Below are 16,608 nucleotides of genomic sequence, written 5' to 3'. Positions count from 1 at the left end.
CACCAGAGCCATCCTCTCAAAGTATGAAAAGTCCCTTGCAACTATGGTTGAAGTTCATCAATCAATTTTCTGTTCATGGATGTGCTTTTGAGTACTGTACAAGATGATAGGCCTTTCAGTCTACAAGTAAAAGGGGCAGGTGTTCCTTGGGTTTGAACTGTATATGTTGTTCGGGTATTTATGGATTGCAGTGTAATTTGGGGCTCCAGGGAAATTGTTCTGTGAGTGCACATTACCTTCCTATACCTCAGTAAAATATCCATTAATCATAGTAAATGGAAAATTTATTTTATTTATAATGATAAAAGATATGCAGCATTTTGAGTATAATTGATAGACAAGAAGCTGAGGAGCGCTTCCCTCTACCTGTGAAGTCTTCAGCTTGGCATGGTCTCAGCTCAAGGTCAACAATTTCAAACTGAAAATAGATATTTATTTGGCACCAGGTACTAAACCCTTGAAATCCTCTTTTCCCAGTGGCTGTGGATAATCAGGTATTAGGTATATTCAATGAATAGACTTATTGGACAGTAAAACTGGCAGAACAGGCTCAAAGGGATATATGGCCTATTCCTGTTTTATTCCTCAGGTTCTTATGTTGTTTCTTTCAAAGTGCATGGGTAGATTGTCCCTTTAAACATGAGTTGAATCATGTTCTTCAGGTTGTTACTATTGCCCAGGATATTGGATATATGAATGTACTACACTACACTGCCACCTGCCAAATATTCCCATACTTACTGCATCACAAAGTTCTGATCCATCTTCTGCAGGAATTGCTCATTTTTCCATCACATCAAAATAATGTTCCAATGTTCTGATTAAGTGAAGATTTGATTTTTGGATTTTTCGCATCAAATGAAATGAATCGAGTGTGACCAAATGTGTGAGTTCTTCAACAAAGACTATTAAACTAATGAACTAAATCAAATGAGGGTACTGCAGTGAGGTGCAGGATATTATGTGATCACTTTTCATGCAATAGAATCTGAATATGATGTATTATATTTGCAAATGAAAATTTTGTTTAAGGTGATCTAATGAACTATTTAAATCAAAAATTGTAATTTTTCACACCTTTTGTTTCTAGTTAGTAGTTGAAATAGTTAGGTTCAAAATGAAATGCCTCAATACTGCATTTCAAATCAGCATCTCAACTAGTTTCTTAATGAGTCATTGTAAGGAGCTGAGGATCTCATTTAAAAGCAATTACTATTTCATTGTTAGATCACTGCTTCATTTTATGAGAAGTGAATTACTGGTATTAGTTAAACAAGTTTGCACCAATTAAACAAAAATTTATATATATATATATATATATAATGGTTTTATTCATAGCTACTTAATATGCATAGTTTTTGTGACTTGCAACGAAGTCAGATAAAGAAAAACAAAAGCTGCTTTTTCATATAAAGCATTCAACTATTGATATGTAGCTGTTATCATTTTTACTATTTCAAAATTGTGGTTATATTTGAATTATTATGGGAGAAAATGCAGAGCATCGAATACAATAATCTTTTCAACCCAACTACTGTATTACTATATTTTTATGAGATTCTTGCCCAATTATTAACAGTGTGATGATGACAAATATTACACAATTTCAGTATTTATATTTGATAAATTGTCCCACTTTGAAGGAAAGAACTGCTGCTTGCCATAAATGAAGCTCAGTTACATTAGGTAACTGAAAACTTGGTGTCTTCCGTCTATTTTTTTTTCAGTATATTGAGACATTATTTATATGTTAACCTTGCATTGTAGAGTAGATTCCAGATTTATTGTCAGACTACATACATGAAATCACATACAACCCTGAGATTCTTTTTCCTGCGGACGAGGCAGAATGACCACTTATTTGTAATCCAAAAAAAAACTGTGCACCATGTACACACGTAAACAAATAAAGGATCTGTAAACAGATAATGAAATGTAAACAAGCTAACTGTGCAATAGAGAGAATATTTTAAAATCAATAAAGTGCAAAAGTAAGGGTCCTTAAATGAGTCTCAGATTGAGTTTGATGATGAGGAGTCTGATGGTGGAGGGGTAGCAGCTGTTCCTGAACCTGGTGGTACGAAGCTTGTGGCATCGATACCTCTTTCCCGATGGTAGCAGCGAGAATCTAGTTCTAGAGGATATCCTTGCAGTCAGTAGTCCATAATAAATTAAGAGTCTCTCCCTGTGTGTACCTCTAATATGTATAGAATATCTATTGTGATGTTAAGACATATATTCAGTAATATCCTAAATTAAACACATGGGTTATGTAGCACTATTCACGTTGAGGACACTAGTACTGTAATTATGATGCATTAATTTACACTGTCTGGTATTGGAAATGAGAAAAATGTACCAGAATTTCTGCTGATCAGAACTGTATTGGAGAGGATAGAATCAAGTTTGGCTGTAACATCAGTGTGATGAGTGGCTTGCCAAAAGTATGTAACCTCTGTAGAATGGGGTAGTATTGGAAGTCTGCAGATTCCTACAAAATTGTGTCTGAATGCAAATTCTATACCATCAGAAGGGGAGAGTAATTTAGCAAAAAGTAACATGCATATACCACTATGGTACAAGTATGTCACTGTGGAACTGAAAATAAAAGTGGCAAGTTGGCAGACAATCCAACATTTTTTTGCACCAGTTGCACAAGAATTAAAAAGATTCAGCTCAAACCAGAAGTATTTTGAGATCATTACTCAGAGGGTTCTGTGCCAGAATAGTATAGAAGCTTATCTGTTAAAAACTGATGTGAAGAATTAACTCAGCTATTACTTCCTGATTTTCCATGTAAAATATAAAATGGAATTTTACTGCCATTTGGGAGTTTGTGCCAAAACTGGCTTAGTAAAATAAATGTAATCTCCTGCATTCAACTTTCAATTTTTTTCAAATCATTATCTATGTATTTCCCTTCTTTTGCGGATTCTGCTCCAACTGATTTTTTTCTGTTGGACAATCCATTGCTTTATCAACACTGCACTTAAACAGTTCTTTTGATTGTCTATTTTTAAAGCCCAAATGTTACCAGTCAGTGGAAATTATAATTCCAATTTCATCATCAAAATCTTTCAAATTAGACTATTCATGGTTGGCATCTTTTTTTTTTGCTTCTGGAAAGTAATCCCAATAAATAATTTTAATTCCATTCATCTACTGGAGAGTTAGGTTAGGTGAAAAATTGCCTCAGAAGATTTACTGCTCCTTTTACACTTGTTTTCTTTCAGCTGCCATTTTCTTGGGCAGCAGACCTCAACAATGAAGACGCTGTTTACATCCGGTACCGCACGGATGGCAGTCTCTTCAATCTGAGGCGCCTGCAAGCTCACACCAAGACACAAGAGAAACTTGTCCATGAACTACTCTTTGCAGACGATGCCGCTTTAGTTGCCCATTCAGAGCCAGCTCTCCAGCGCATGACGTCCTGTTTTGCGGAAACTGCCAAAATGTTTGGCCTGGAAGTCAGCCTGAAGAAAACTGAGGTCCTCCATCAGCCAGCTCCCCACCATGACTACCAGCCCCCCCACATCTCCATCGGGCACACAAAACTCAAAACGGTCAACCAGTTTACCTATCTCGGCTGCACCATTTCATCAGATGCAAGGATCGACAACGAGATAGACAACAGACTCGCCAAGGCAAATAGCGCCTTTGGAAGACTACACAAAAGAGTCTGGAAAAACAACCAACTGAAAAACCTCACAAAGATAAGCGTATACAGAGCCGTTGTCATACCCACACTCCTGTTCGGCTCCGAATCATGGGTCCTCTACCGGCATCACCTACGGCTCCTAGAACGCTTCCACCAGCGTTGTCTCCGCTCCATCCTCAACATTCATTGGAGCGCTTTCATTCCTAACGTCGAAGTACTCGAGATGGCAGAGGTCGACAGCATCGAGTCCACGCTGCTGAAGATCCAGCTGCGCTGGGTGGGTCACGTCTCCAGAATGAAGGACCATCGCCTTCCCAAGATCGTGTTATATGGCGAGCTCTCCACTGGCCACCGTGACAGAGGTGCACCAAAGAAAAGGTACAAGGACTGCCTAAAGAAATCTCTTGGTGCCTGCCACATTGACCACCGCCAGTGGGCTGATATCGCCTCAAACCGTGCATCTTGGAGCCTCACAGTTTGGCGGGCAGCAACCTCCTTTGAAGAAGACCGCAGAGCCCACCTCACTGACAAAAGGCAAAGGAGGAAAAACCCAACACCCAACCCCAACCAACCAATTTTCCCCTGCAACCGCTGCAACCGTGTCTGCCTGTCCCGCATCGGACTTGTCAGCCACCAACAAGCCTGCAGCTGTCGTGGACATTTACCCCCTCCATAAATCTTCGTCCGCGAAGCCAAGCCAAAGAAGAAAGAAATGATCAATAAAATAAAGGCCCAGTAGAGTAGGAGGGACTCAAATCATTTCCAATTCATAAACTGCACTTCACAGATCCACTGAATAAAATCTATTGGGATTTCTTTTAGGGTCGCAACAATAAGGGAACTTCAAACAGTGGCAGATTAACTACCACCTGAGCCCTTAGGCTGCCTTTGCCCCTCTGCCCCATCCTTCATTGAATAGAATAAAGTGATGTTGAAGTTATATTAAATAACTTGATAAATAGACTTACCAATGCTTTGCACAATACAGAAAAATGCGGCACACATGCCCAGGAAGGAAGACAGCCAGCTGCCACCTTCCAATGCCCAGAAATCCAACTCTAGGCTGTCACAGAGTGGCAGGTCCATGGAAGTGAAAGCAGGCAGGATGATAAAGAAGATCAGGGCAGTGAAGATCGACTTGGGCATGTGTTACTGCAAGGCTGGCTACACTACACCAAGCAGCCCCTGCCCTTGGTTCTACTCCGCTCGGTGGTGGGCAGACCTGTGCAGATGAGCACCAAATCAGGTGACAACTGCCAGGAGAACTTCTTGGGTGAAGGCCTAGCCAGGCCAGAGCCCACGCTGAAGCTGGTCAGCCCACTGAGGCACGGTATCATGGTTGACTGGGATGGGGCAGAAGCTCTCTTGGCTCACATCTTCTACAAGGCCATGAGGATCCTCCCCAATGAGCATGCCATGAAGGTGGACAACCCTCCCCTCAGCCCAGCCAGTAGCAGGGAGAACATGGCCGAGATCCTCTTCAAGACTTTCAGCACACCCGCCATGCTCATCGCCTACAAGTCTGTCCTCTCACTCTACTTCTACGGCCGCACCACCAGCTGTGTGGTGGGATGCGGCCATGGAATCATCCACACGATGCCAGTGCACGAAGGCTGCATCATGCCCCATATGACCAGTGACAGTCATGGCTGACTACGGCAGCATCGAACTCGATGACTACTTCCTGAAGCTGCTCAATAAGGCGGGCCACCAGTTCACCGAGAATGGGCTCCACATCTTGAAATGATACAACACCTCGATCAACTTCTAGGAGAATCTCAGACTGGACGTGAACGAGCACCTGGTGGAGTACGAGCTCCCTGATGGCTACATCATCATGCTGGGTAAGGGGAGATTCCACTGCTCAGAGGCGCTCAGTCCAAATTCTCCCCTCAGCCTACACCGGAGTTCCTGACACCAACTCCAAACTCTCCCCTCAGCCTACACTGGAGTTCCTGACACCGACTCTGAACCCTCCCCTCAGCCTACCACATACACACACTTTGGACGGGCATCAGGATCTCCAGTGAGGGGAGGGTTCAGAGTTGGGACTTGGAAGCTCCAGTGCAGGCTGAAGAGAGGGTTCAGAGTTGGAGTCAGGCATTGGGAGCTCCAGTGACTGGACCTCCTGATGCCTGACATGGACTCCGAACCCTCCCCTTGGTCTAACACCAGACGGGCGTCGGGAGCTCCGGTGTAGTTTCTGTGGCAGATGCCATGGTCTCACAGATCAAAAATATGTAGTGTGGGAGAGGGTCGTGGGGTCCAGAATGTTGCCGGGCTGAAAAGGCGGGGGGGGGGGGGTGGTGGTCCCACCTCGCTCCCCCCTCACCCCGTTCTCCCCCCCCACCCCCCTAGTTATGCCGCTGGCTGGCCAGCACTGGCTGAATGCAATGTGGCCGCAGGGAAAGGGAAATCTGGCTGTGTCATCTGGGCCTGAGCACAACCGTAGCTCGGTTTCGCCCAGCAGTCATGGGCGAAGGAGGCAGTAAGCACAAGTTGTTAGTTGTGTGCTGGCCTAGGGTCTCACAGACACACTGGCGTTATAATGAATTGCACTGCAAATGTGCTTCTAAAAATCTTAAACACCCTGAGCAACCAGACAAAGACGGGCCGGTGACAGTGCTGCCGCCAGCTCAGGTGCAGTTCGGGGATCTCTCACAAACTGGCAGGTTTAATAAATAAATATCAGAGAAATCCTGGCAGAGCCCCCAGGAAAAACTCATGCAGACACGGGGATAACATACAAACTCCTTACAGACAGCTCAAGATTCAAACCCCTAGCCCGATCACTGGCGCTGTAGTGTATTAATAAACCAGCACATTTACAAGGGTTCAAATTTACACTTCTATAAGTTTACTGAGTAGGCTGAAGCTTAGGGGCTCAGGCCCCCTTACTCTCCAGGGCTCAAGGCTTCAGTCGTCAGCCTAATGGTTAATCTGCCACTGCCTGCAAAATATTCTGCTCTTTAGTATCCATTTACAATGAGAGTTAAGTTTGCTTTGAGGATTTTGAAAGTTTGATTCTATTTCCAAATGCCAAGTGAGCATGGAATTAACAGTTGTTTCTTTGGTACTTCAGTCTGGTTGCATGAGGGGTACCCAAGGGCAGCAGAAGCAAGTCAGTCAACATGCTACCAGTTAATCCATTTTACTATTGAGATTGATTAATTGTGGCAAATTAGTAACAGCTGTGGATGAATCAAGTATCCTTGATCTAGTTTCCAGTTGGAAGACCATCTCCAGAGAAAAACAATTGTGGTTTCTCCAGCTGGTTGAAAGTTGACAGTTTGTTGAACAGACTGTCTGAGAAGACCTCTCATTCTGGGGAAACCAATGATTTTTTTTGTGATATTTTCTGTCCCTGTTGTTGTTTTGGGGCCAGGCCAATGGAGATTATGGAGCCAATTAAGGGCTGTTCGGTCCAATGGTCATTGATGAATATCAAGACAGGGAAAATGACCTTCAAATTTCTCAGTCAGGCAATCATATAGTCTATATGATGTCAGGTCTTGATGGAGGATGTTGTCATGAGGTCTTGTGGCTGCCTCTCTGGTGATAAGATTGTGCTCCAAGTAATTTCTCAAAAGAACTCTGTTGGAGTTGGCCTTCCCTATTTCCTCCTTGCCAATTCCACCTACCAGAGGATTCTGTCTCTTCTGACTCTGGAATTCAGTTGGCAAAAAAGATTGTTTCCTCCATCAGGGATGAGATCCAGGGTTCTGGGCTTCCCATTTCTTCTGGAGCTCCACTCAATGAAGGCAGATATTTGCAAGAAAATTCACCATTATCTTTGGTGAATTAACACAATCGTTGGCAGACCAAGGAAAGAGCTTGAAGATCAAGACCTTAAATCCACCACAAAGCATAACAACACCTGAATAGATCACTCTGTACTTCAGTAATCTATCATCTTTCTCAATTTAAATAATGATTCCTCATTAGGTTTTTCTTACTGAACTACATGGCCTCATATTTTCCCATTTTAAACTTCATTTGCCAGATTTTTGTCACATACTCTACCTATCTATATCCAATTGCATGGTCCTAATATCCTGATTGTAATATATCATACCAAGTATTTTCATGTCATTAGCAAAATTGAATATGTTATGCTCTGCCCCTTTTCCAGTGTCGGTCATTTTTTTTGTGGCACTCCATTAGGCACATCCTTCCAGATGAAATAAAATGCTTATTCTGATGAGCTCTATCATAATCAACCTTCGATTCATGTAAATATACTTCATCCAATACCTTGAGCTCACATCTTATGCACCATCCTTTTACGTAGCACCTGTCAAATATCTTCTGACAATCCAAATATTGTACGTTACATCTGTAGGTTCTCCTCTAATAACTCTGCTCATTACATCCTTGAACAACTCTAGAAAATTTGTGAAACATGATTTATTGTTCTAAAAACTATGTTGACTTGGCTTGATTACATTAAGCTTCTCTAAGTTATTAGCTATTTTTTCCTAAATTATAGATGCCAACATATTACAAATAACAGATGTTAAGATAACAGGTTCTCTAAATATAGCTTCTATATAGGTTCTATAAATATAACAGGTTCTATCAATATCTATTTTTTAAATCTACCTCTTTTCTTGAGCAATTAAGTTTTCCAATCTGCTGGTAGATTTCTAGAATTCAATTTTTGAAAGTTCAACCATTGGCTCCACCATCTCTGTAGTTGTTTCCTTTAAAATCCTTGGGTCCTGCAGAGGGAGCCACCTAGTCACTAGACTAGCTCATTTGCAATGGCTAAGATCATTGTTTCTGACTTTGCCCATCTGAAGAATGTGTCTATCATGTCAATGTGTTGGACATCTCCTGCCCAATGAGCCTCTTCTAGGGTAGTGATGTTGCTCTCAAAGCTTTTGATTCCCAAGAAAAGAAAACAGATAATTCAGGTCCTTCTCTACTAGAGCTATCCATAGATAGGGCCCTGAATTTCCAGATCCCAAAATTTATGTAGTAATTTCTTCTGCAACATTTATTTGAACATTCTCTTTGCTACATGTCAATAATCACATTGACCATTACAATGTGGTTATTGTTGATGTCCAAATTTCTATTTGATTCCATCAATCAAGAGGGTCAATGAAGTATCCCTTTCAAATTTTGCTGCCCACAGGAACTTGGGTCCATCTTATATTTGTTTCATGATGATCACAACATACCAGATGTCATTGCTGGTCTATTGTTGATCAAGGCCATGCCATTGCTCCAACACCTTCCTCCGTTTGGCCTGTTGCAATGACGTAACTGGCCTTCCGACTCCTTCAACTGGAAAAAATAGCATCTCACTTCACATCCACAAAGCAAAGATCATCTACTTACAGTATATCCCTCAAGTTAATAACACTGTCTCTGACAATAAAGATCCACATTAAGACCCTGGAAAATCTGGTCTGCTTCCCATATCATTGTGTCACCTCTAAATGAAGGCAAGCATCAATTATGAAATTTCTCATTTCCTTCAATGCATCAGCACATTTTTGATCATTGAGGAAAAAAGTGTTTGAAGATCAAGACCTCAAACCCAATACAGGAGAAAGACCATTTGTTATTTTGAGAGGGATACTTCATTCTCATAACTAGAGTGAAAAAAGTTTTTTTCTGTATAACACCCAAAGGAATACACAGTGAATAAGGAGTTATAATTTGTTAAGCCCATGATACATACATATAAACACAGACTTCAAAATCATCTGGTGACAAACTTTCAAGGAAACAGAAATATTGCCATTGCCTAAATTTAAGTCATCAGTAGCACCAAACATGATGTTTATTTGCATCAGTACATTGTACCAGGCCTCTGAAATTCATTCCATTGACCAAATGTCTTAGTGTTGAAACATTTATTGATGGCAAAACTAAGCAACAAATCTTTAATAAAATCTCATCTGTAAGCACCACCTTGAATAATGAATATTGCTACTGCAACAAATTTAGGAATGGCCCTATTCATTACATTGCACATTATTGGATAAGCTGGAAGGTTAAATTTAGGCAATGGTGCAATGTTTCTTTGAGAATGCTTGTTTTTTATTACTTTCACAATGAGTTTTTATTTAAAAGGTTAATCAATTGTTTCCTCATGGCATTGCACACAAAATTACGATACATGATGGGCTACTGTTAAAACAGAATGAAGAATATTGTACAGCTGAACCACTGCACACATCTTTTATTCAGCCCCATTTAAAGACATATATTGTCTTCTTATTTTGATATTATTGTCATAAATTCCTATGTTAGCATTATGTGGGTGCTATGTGAATTTGCCATATCCTATGGTGACAGTGCAGTGTGACAGATTACATTAAGATATTTATTTAAAAATCTTATGTGCAGATCTTAACACCGAGGCTGAGGAATTTCTTTAGTCAGGAAGTGGTGAACCTTTGGAATTTTCTGTCACTGGTGGCTATGGAGGTTATGCCTTTGGGTGTATCAATAGGCAATAGTCAGGGTATCAAAAGTTATGAGGAGAAGGCAGGGGAGTGGAACTGTGTGGGAGAATGGATCAGCTCATGATGGAATTGCAGAGTGGACTCGATGGGCTGAATGACCTACTTCTGCTCCTATAATCTTATGGTCTTAATCAGTGAATACATTATAGATAAATGCAACAATAAGTTGGCACATGTGTTGTGTGTGGGTCAGATTCTCCAATTAGTATCGGCATTATAAACACAAAGAATAATTTTCAAGCAATTACAATTTTTTCCTAGCTTTTGGATAATTAAAAGATTTTTTAAAAATTAACAAAATTAAACAAGAAGTATTAATACAGATCTAGTCAATAGAATTGCACTATGACTGAAGTATTTCAAATACAAATTATAACATAATCTACAACTGAAGTTAGATAACAATGGAAATAGCTGTTCAGAAAATAGTAATGCCATACTTTGAGGCATTAATTTCACTGCTAATTGAGAAATGAGTTTTAAATAGTTTCAAAATTAATGAAAATGTTACTATTTAACTCATGTAGAGCTACAACTATACCACTAACATTGATGCACATGCACTTCTTGTTGCCATCAACATTGTAGTAATCATCATCATATTCCAGCCAAATTAAACCATCTTGTTGATAATTCTTTACTAATTTTCCATAAATGTATTAAAATGGGCTCAAATTAAAGTTTTTTTTTGGTTATATGCCTCACATTGAGTCCATCATTGCATGAAGATGAAAGAAGATTCACCCAATGTCACAGATATAAATGCCTCATCTCTTCTCATTTCAGATCTTGATTGACCTATTGTACATGTCTGGTATTTTCAGTTTTCAGCCTCAATTTAATGCCCATTATTTTGATTCTGCCCGCCTTATTGTAGCTTTAGCCATGTTTGCTACAGTGTTAAGAACATGTAGTTAGGAATTTGCAAATTACTTACAAGATATAACGATGCTTATGATCAACTATGATCACAATCTTGTCATGTTACACAAGTTCAGGAAATGTGTTACATTTAGACGTTGTCAGGAGATTATGATACAGTATGTAAATGTGTTTAAAAAAAAACTGTAAATGTAAGTCACAGTATTAAACCAGTTCCCATAGTTTTGCCAGGAAAGCTACGGGAATATTTTTTTGTCCAGCTTTTTGTAACAGTTCAAGTATCTATCTTTCCATTCATTTAATTATAATCAAACGTTACTTAACAAATGCCCCATAAAACATACCCATCTCTCTTCTGTGGTGACGAAATCTCTTTTCTAGAATACCAATCATGGAAATGTCATCATTAATGCCAAATGATCGTTATGTGGGCGTTGGTTATAATTGTAAATAACATTTAAGGTATCTCAGATTCGTTTATATTTTTGTATCAAGCATGCATAGTCATAACTGTCTGCTGCCTCAATGTTTAACAAGAGATAAGACGAGTGTTGGCATTCCTATACACCAAATACAATTGCACATTTCCCAGTCTGTTCCGAGGCCAAACGATCAGTTCATTTGCAGCTCTGAAGCCTATTTCGATGCAGTTTTTCCTCCGATAAAAGCGGAATGAAAGTGTCACTGCAAGTGTTCAAAATATTCTTACTGAGCGAGAGATTACTAGTTTTGATGATGGCACGTTGGTGTCTGGAATTCTCACCCTCTCTGGCTTTAGCATTCAATTCCATGAGTTCAAGTTCGTGTTTTGCAGCTGTTTCCAACACTTTCTGTTTGTTATAATACCTGACAAAGTTATTAATAATGGGATGGATAGGCAAAGCGATGGCAATGATGCCACAGAGAAAGCTGATGGCCGCGTTGAGCTTGCCAAGGGTTGTTTTGGGGTAAATATCCCCGTACCCGACGGTGGTCATGGTAATGATCGCCCACCAGAAGGACTGCGGGATGCTTTTGAAGAGGGTCTCGGGGTGGCTTTGCTCCATGGTGAAACCTAAAGCCGAAAACACGAAAATGCCAATTGCCAAGTACATGAGCAATAGGCCCAATTCCTTGAAGCTTCGTTTCAGCGCGTAGGTGAGGGTCTGGAGACCGCTCGAGTGTCGAGCCAATTTAAAAATGCGCGCAATCCGCATAATCCGGAGAGCCTGGATGGCTTGCTGCACGTTCGTCAATTCCATCAGAGTTGCCCCGACTGTGGTGAGGATCAGGCTGACATAGAAGGGCAGAATGGCCATTGCGTCGATGATGTTCATGAAAGCAAGTGCAAATTTCAGCTTGTTGGGCGCCGACAGCAGCCGAAGGATGTACTCGGCTGTGAACCAACCAATGCACGCCGTCTCGATGGAGTCGAGAGCCGGGTGCTCCACCGGGTTACCCTCCTCGTCCATCACTTGGAGCTCCGGAATGGTGCTCATACACATCACAACGGAGGAGATCAAAATAAACAGGAAAGACAGGACAGCAATCACTCTGGCTGGACAGGACGAATCGGGCTTTTCCATCAGTTTCCAGAGGAATTTCTGAGCTTTGCCCCAACAGGTATCGGCCGATTCCCCCCTGTCGGCCAGAATAACCTGCACTTGCTTGGCGATCTCCTCCAGCTCGTCGTTCTTTTCGCCCAACAGGCATTTGCAACATTCGTCCAAAAAGTCCACTTCGATCTTCCAGAAGTCGAGCTCGTTCTTGAAGCAAATGGGGCAAATCCCTCTTTTTATGTGGATTTCACCGAAATAGTATACTTCCGTCACGCACTTGAAGGAGTCCGGGTCTCGATCAAAGTAGAACTCCCTCTTATTTGGGTCGTAGTCATCGCAGAGGGAGTTGACGGCTTCGTAGCCAGTGCAGCGCAGCAGTTCTGCCAGGCGGCTCTCCGGGTAACGGTTCACCACAGACCCGTTCAGTACGTGGCGCACCCCGCCGATGTTTACCACCAGCTCCTGGCTCTCCGGTGGTTCGGATTCACTCAACTCTGGGCTTCTGGGCTCCGTCCCCATGGCTTAACGATCTTCTGCCGAAACAACAACAAATACACTTCTCGTTCCTTTTATGAATGTCCGAATTCAGTAACTTGCTTCGACTGTTTGGTTATTTTGCAAAATATAGTCAGATGTAGATGGAAAATGTAACATAAACCATTACATTAAAGGCGATTAGAGGGAAGCACTTGGGATTAAAATCCACCAAGTCTGTCGCGCTGAAAGTTGGAATCGCCTACTTATAAACCTCCCCCCCCCCCCCCCCCAGAAGAGCCATCCAAATACGTCAACGTCTGACAGCCGATTGATGGGAATATATTCAAGTTAACCGAGTACCAAGCGTTCTTTCAGGTCGCTAATCTCATGAAACCACAGCAAAATTGTACATCACAAGCGTGGAGTTTGAAAAAGATAAACAGACAGGAAGCTGGCAACTTGAAGGTTGCGTCTGTATAGTGTTCCACCATGAGTGGGGCAAATTTTATCACTGCGATCCACGGCCTTAGAGAATGTCAACACTTTGGATCACAAAAGGTAACATAATCTGTCTCCTGGACGCGGACTGAAATGCCTCACATCCACCACATTACAGCCAAATGCGCACCCTGTTGATGAAACGGCTACACTGCGTCCGAACATAGTCAAGGGAACACTGCAAGCTGTATTAAGCTTTTGCGTGTTTCACAAGGTGAATGAATGGGAACCATGCGATTTTCCAAACTTCATTGCATGACAATGAAACCCAACTGCAAGGCACACCAAGACTCGCCTCTCCGAGATATACAAAACGCATTTGTTGTATTTTAGCTCAACGAATTCTTCGTGCGGTGAATGGGTTCATCGCCTTTCATCCTGCTGCTTATTTCAATCGTCTATTTACAATACAAAATTCAACTTGTGAATTCTCTCCTAATGGTTAAAATCATGCACTGGACAATGGTAACGCATTTTCGCATTGGTATGCAGTCTGGAACCTGTTGGTAGCTTCCTCAAATTAGCGGAAAATAGCATACTAATGGACCATGTCGGTCAGACTTAAACCAGCTAAATAGGCCTGCATTCCACTATGTTTAGTAGATTCAACAATTTATACAGCAAGGAAAAACATGGTCTTCAATCCAATTGGTGCAAAGTGTCTGTCCACTCTCATCCCAATTGACCCATATCCATCTAAACCTTTCCTATTTATGTGTCTGTCCATTATTTTAAATTGTATCTGCCACTTGGGACTGTGACTGTGTGCCTCATCTATGTGCCTCCCATAATTTCAGGAATCTCTCAAACTAAAGTTATATTTAAACTCATTCACTACAGTTAAAACAGTCCCAGTCAATCCAATCTCCTAGTAACTCACACCCTCCAGTTCAAGCAACAATTTCTGTGAATCTTTTCAGCACGCTTTCTAGTTTAATTGCATCCTTCCTATGGTATGGTAACCAGAGTGGCACACAATACTCCAAATGCGGCCTAACCATCCATTTGTACAATTGTAACATGACATCCCAAGCATACCATAATCCTTTACCACTCTTTCTACCTCCATTGCCATGTTCAGGGTACTATGTACTTTTTCCCCATGGGCTCATAGCAATCGTCAGGGTTCAGCCATTAACTATTTATGCCCTTGTATGGTTTAACTTCCTAAAATGCATTATTTTGCATATTAAATGTCTGAGTAATTCCATCAGCCCTTGTCCATTTTCCCATCTTTATCCAATTATAACCCAACGCAACCTTCTTCACTGACCATGAAATCACCAATTTTGGTTTCACCTGCAAACTTGCTAAACATGCCACATAGATTGTCTTCCAAATCATTAACATACCAAGGAGATTTCCTCTCCTAATAAATACAGGCTCAGCTAACACTCCCCATCTGACAATACAGCCGTCCCAGGAATCAGTGGCATAGGAGACTGTAGAGACTGGAATTTTGAACAAACATTCAAAAGTGGGTCAGGCAGCATCTATAAGGAGAAATGGATACTCAACATTTCAGGTTGAGAACCTCTACTGAGACATCTCAGGAATCAATTTGATGAGCCTATTTTGTGCTCTATCTTTGCAAGTAGATCTCTTCATAGCTAAGAAGACCAAAACTGCATAATGATAATGAGTATACTTTCATATACATTGCTCAATGTACATATGCATCAAAATTCTTACTTGTTACAGGCAAACAGGTAAAAAAAAACAATAATAGTAAATGAATTTAAATTAAAAGATAAATGTTCACAGTAATCCTAGTGCAAAAAAAAAGTGAATTGCAAGAGTGCAGACAATCCTTTTGTGCTGTCAGATCTATATGATTAGTGTACCAAGGGGAGGTCCAAGTGTCTGGGAGCTGTTAGAAAGAAATAGTTCTTCAACTTGAGATACTGTTTTTCAGGCTTATGCACCTTCTGCCTGAAGGTAACAGTGAGAAGATCTGTGACCAGGGGGATTTGGGTCCTTTATGATGTTGGCTGCCTTCTTGAGCATAAAATACTCCAGGTGGTGTCTCAGCAAGATCCCTTATAATTGTATTAAGACATTCTTGCTCCTATACTCAAAAGCTCTTGAAAACCAACAATCATTTATAATAAAATCAGAAAATGCTATATACAACTCATGAGGTCATGTAGCTTCTGTTAGGTGGGGAGGTTACGTGTCCTCCACACACAGCACACCTATACCTCTTTCCTGATGGTGGCAGTGAGAACAGAGCATGTGCTGGGTAGTGTGGATCTTTGATGATTGCTGCTGTTCATCAACCGCAGCGTTCCCTATAAATGTTCTCAGTGGTGGGGAGGGTTTTACCCATGATGTTCTGGGCTGTGTCCACTACCTTTTGCAGGACTTTATGCTCAGGGGTATTGGTGTCCCCATACCAGACCATGATGCAGCCAGTCAGCCTCATATTCTGTCTGTCCATGGTCTCATGCACTGCCAAGCTGAGATCACCTCAAATTGGAGGAACCACACCTCATATTACGTATGGGCACCCTCCAACTAGATGACATTAACATGAATTCCTCCTGTTTCCATTATCCCCTCCCCCATCTCTATTTCTCCTTTCCTCTAGCTTTGTCCCTCTCTTCTTTTCCCTCTGTCTCCTTTTCTCCAGCTCCTGCGTTCACTGAGCAACCCCCTCCACCAATCAATTCTCACCTTTTCTCTCCAGACTTATCCATGTCTAATTATCACTTACTGGTCTGTGCCCCTCCCTCTGCCCTTTCTTTCCTTCTCCCCTGCCTTTTAATTCAGGTGCCTACTTGCTTTTTATGTATATGTCAGTTATGTATCTATTTATGCTGTGAGACCTGCTGATTTCCTCCAGTATTCTGTGTTTTTACTACAATCACAAGCTGCAAGCTTTTGTGTTTCACTCATCTCAAGAGAGAAAAATAAGTTCACATTCAATGGGAGAGAGATGGGAAAGCTATGGCGGAACAAAGAGTCCATGAACTTAAACATCAACTGCCTCTCTTTCCACAGACACTGCCTGACCTGCTGAAGTTTTCCAATATTTTCTGATTTTATTTTAGATTTCCAGCATCTGCAGTTT

At 41.3% G+C, this 16,608-nt stretch overlaps 1 protein-coding gene and 1 pseudogene across 1 annotated transcript; one reads left to right on the top strand and one right to left on the bottom strand.

Moving 5' to 3' along the window:
* Positions 1–4,661: 4,661 nt before the first annotated feature.
* LOC138737345 (actin-like protein 7B) lies at positions 4,662–5,573 on the top strand (annotated as a pseudogene).
* Positions 5,574–11,494: 5,921 nt separating this feature from the next.
* Positions 11,495–13,256, bottom strand: kcnf1b (potassium voltage-gated channel, subfamily F, member 1b). The gene has a single exon (XM_069888261.1). The coding sequence runs from the start codon at positions 13,077–13,079 to the stop codon at positions 11,640–11,642; it is 1,440 nt and encodes a 479-aa protein (XP_069744362.1). The 5' UTR covers positions 13,080–13,256; the 3' UTR covers positions 11,495–11,639.
* Positions 13,257–16,608: the final 3,352 nt, after the last annotated feature.

Source organism: Narcine bancroftii, chromosome 6 (genome assembly GCF_036971445.1).
Source record: "Narcine bancroftii isolate sNarBan1 chromosome 6, sNarBan1.hap1, whole genome shotgun sequence".
NCBI lineage: Eukaryota > Metazoa > Chordata > Chondrichthyes > Torpediniformes > Narcinidae > Narcine > Narcine bancroftii.
The sequence above is the reverse complement of the archived record's forward strand: the minus strand, read 5'-3'. Positions and strand labels throughout refer to the sequence as shown.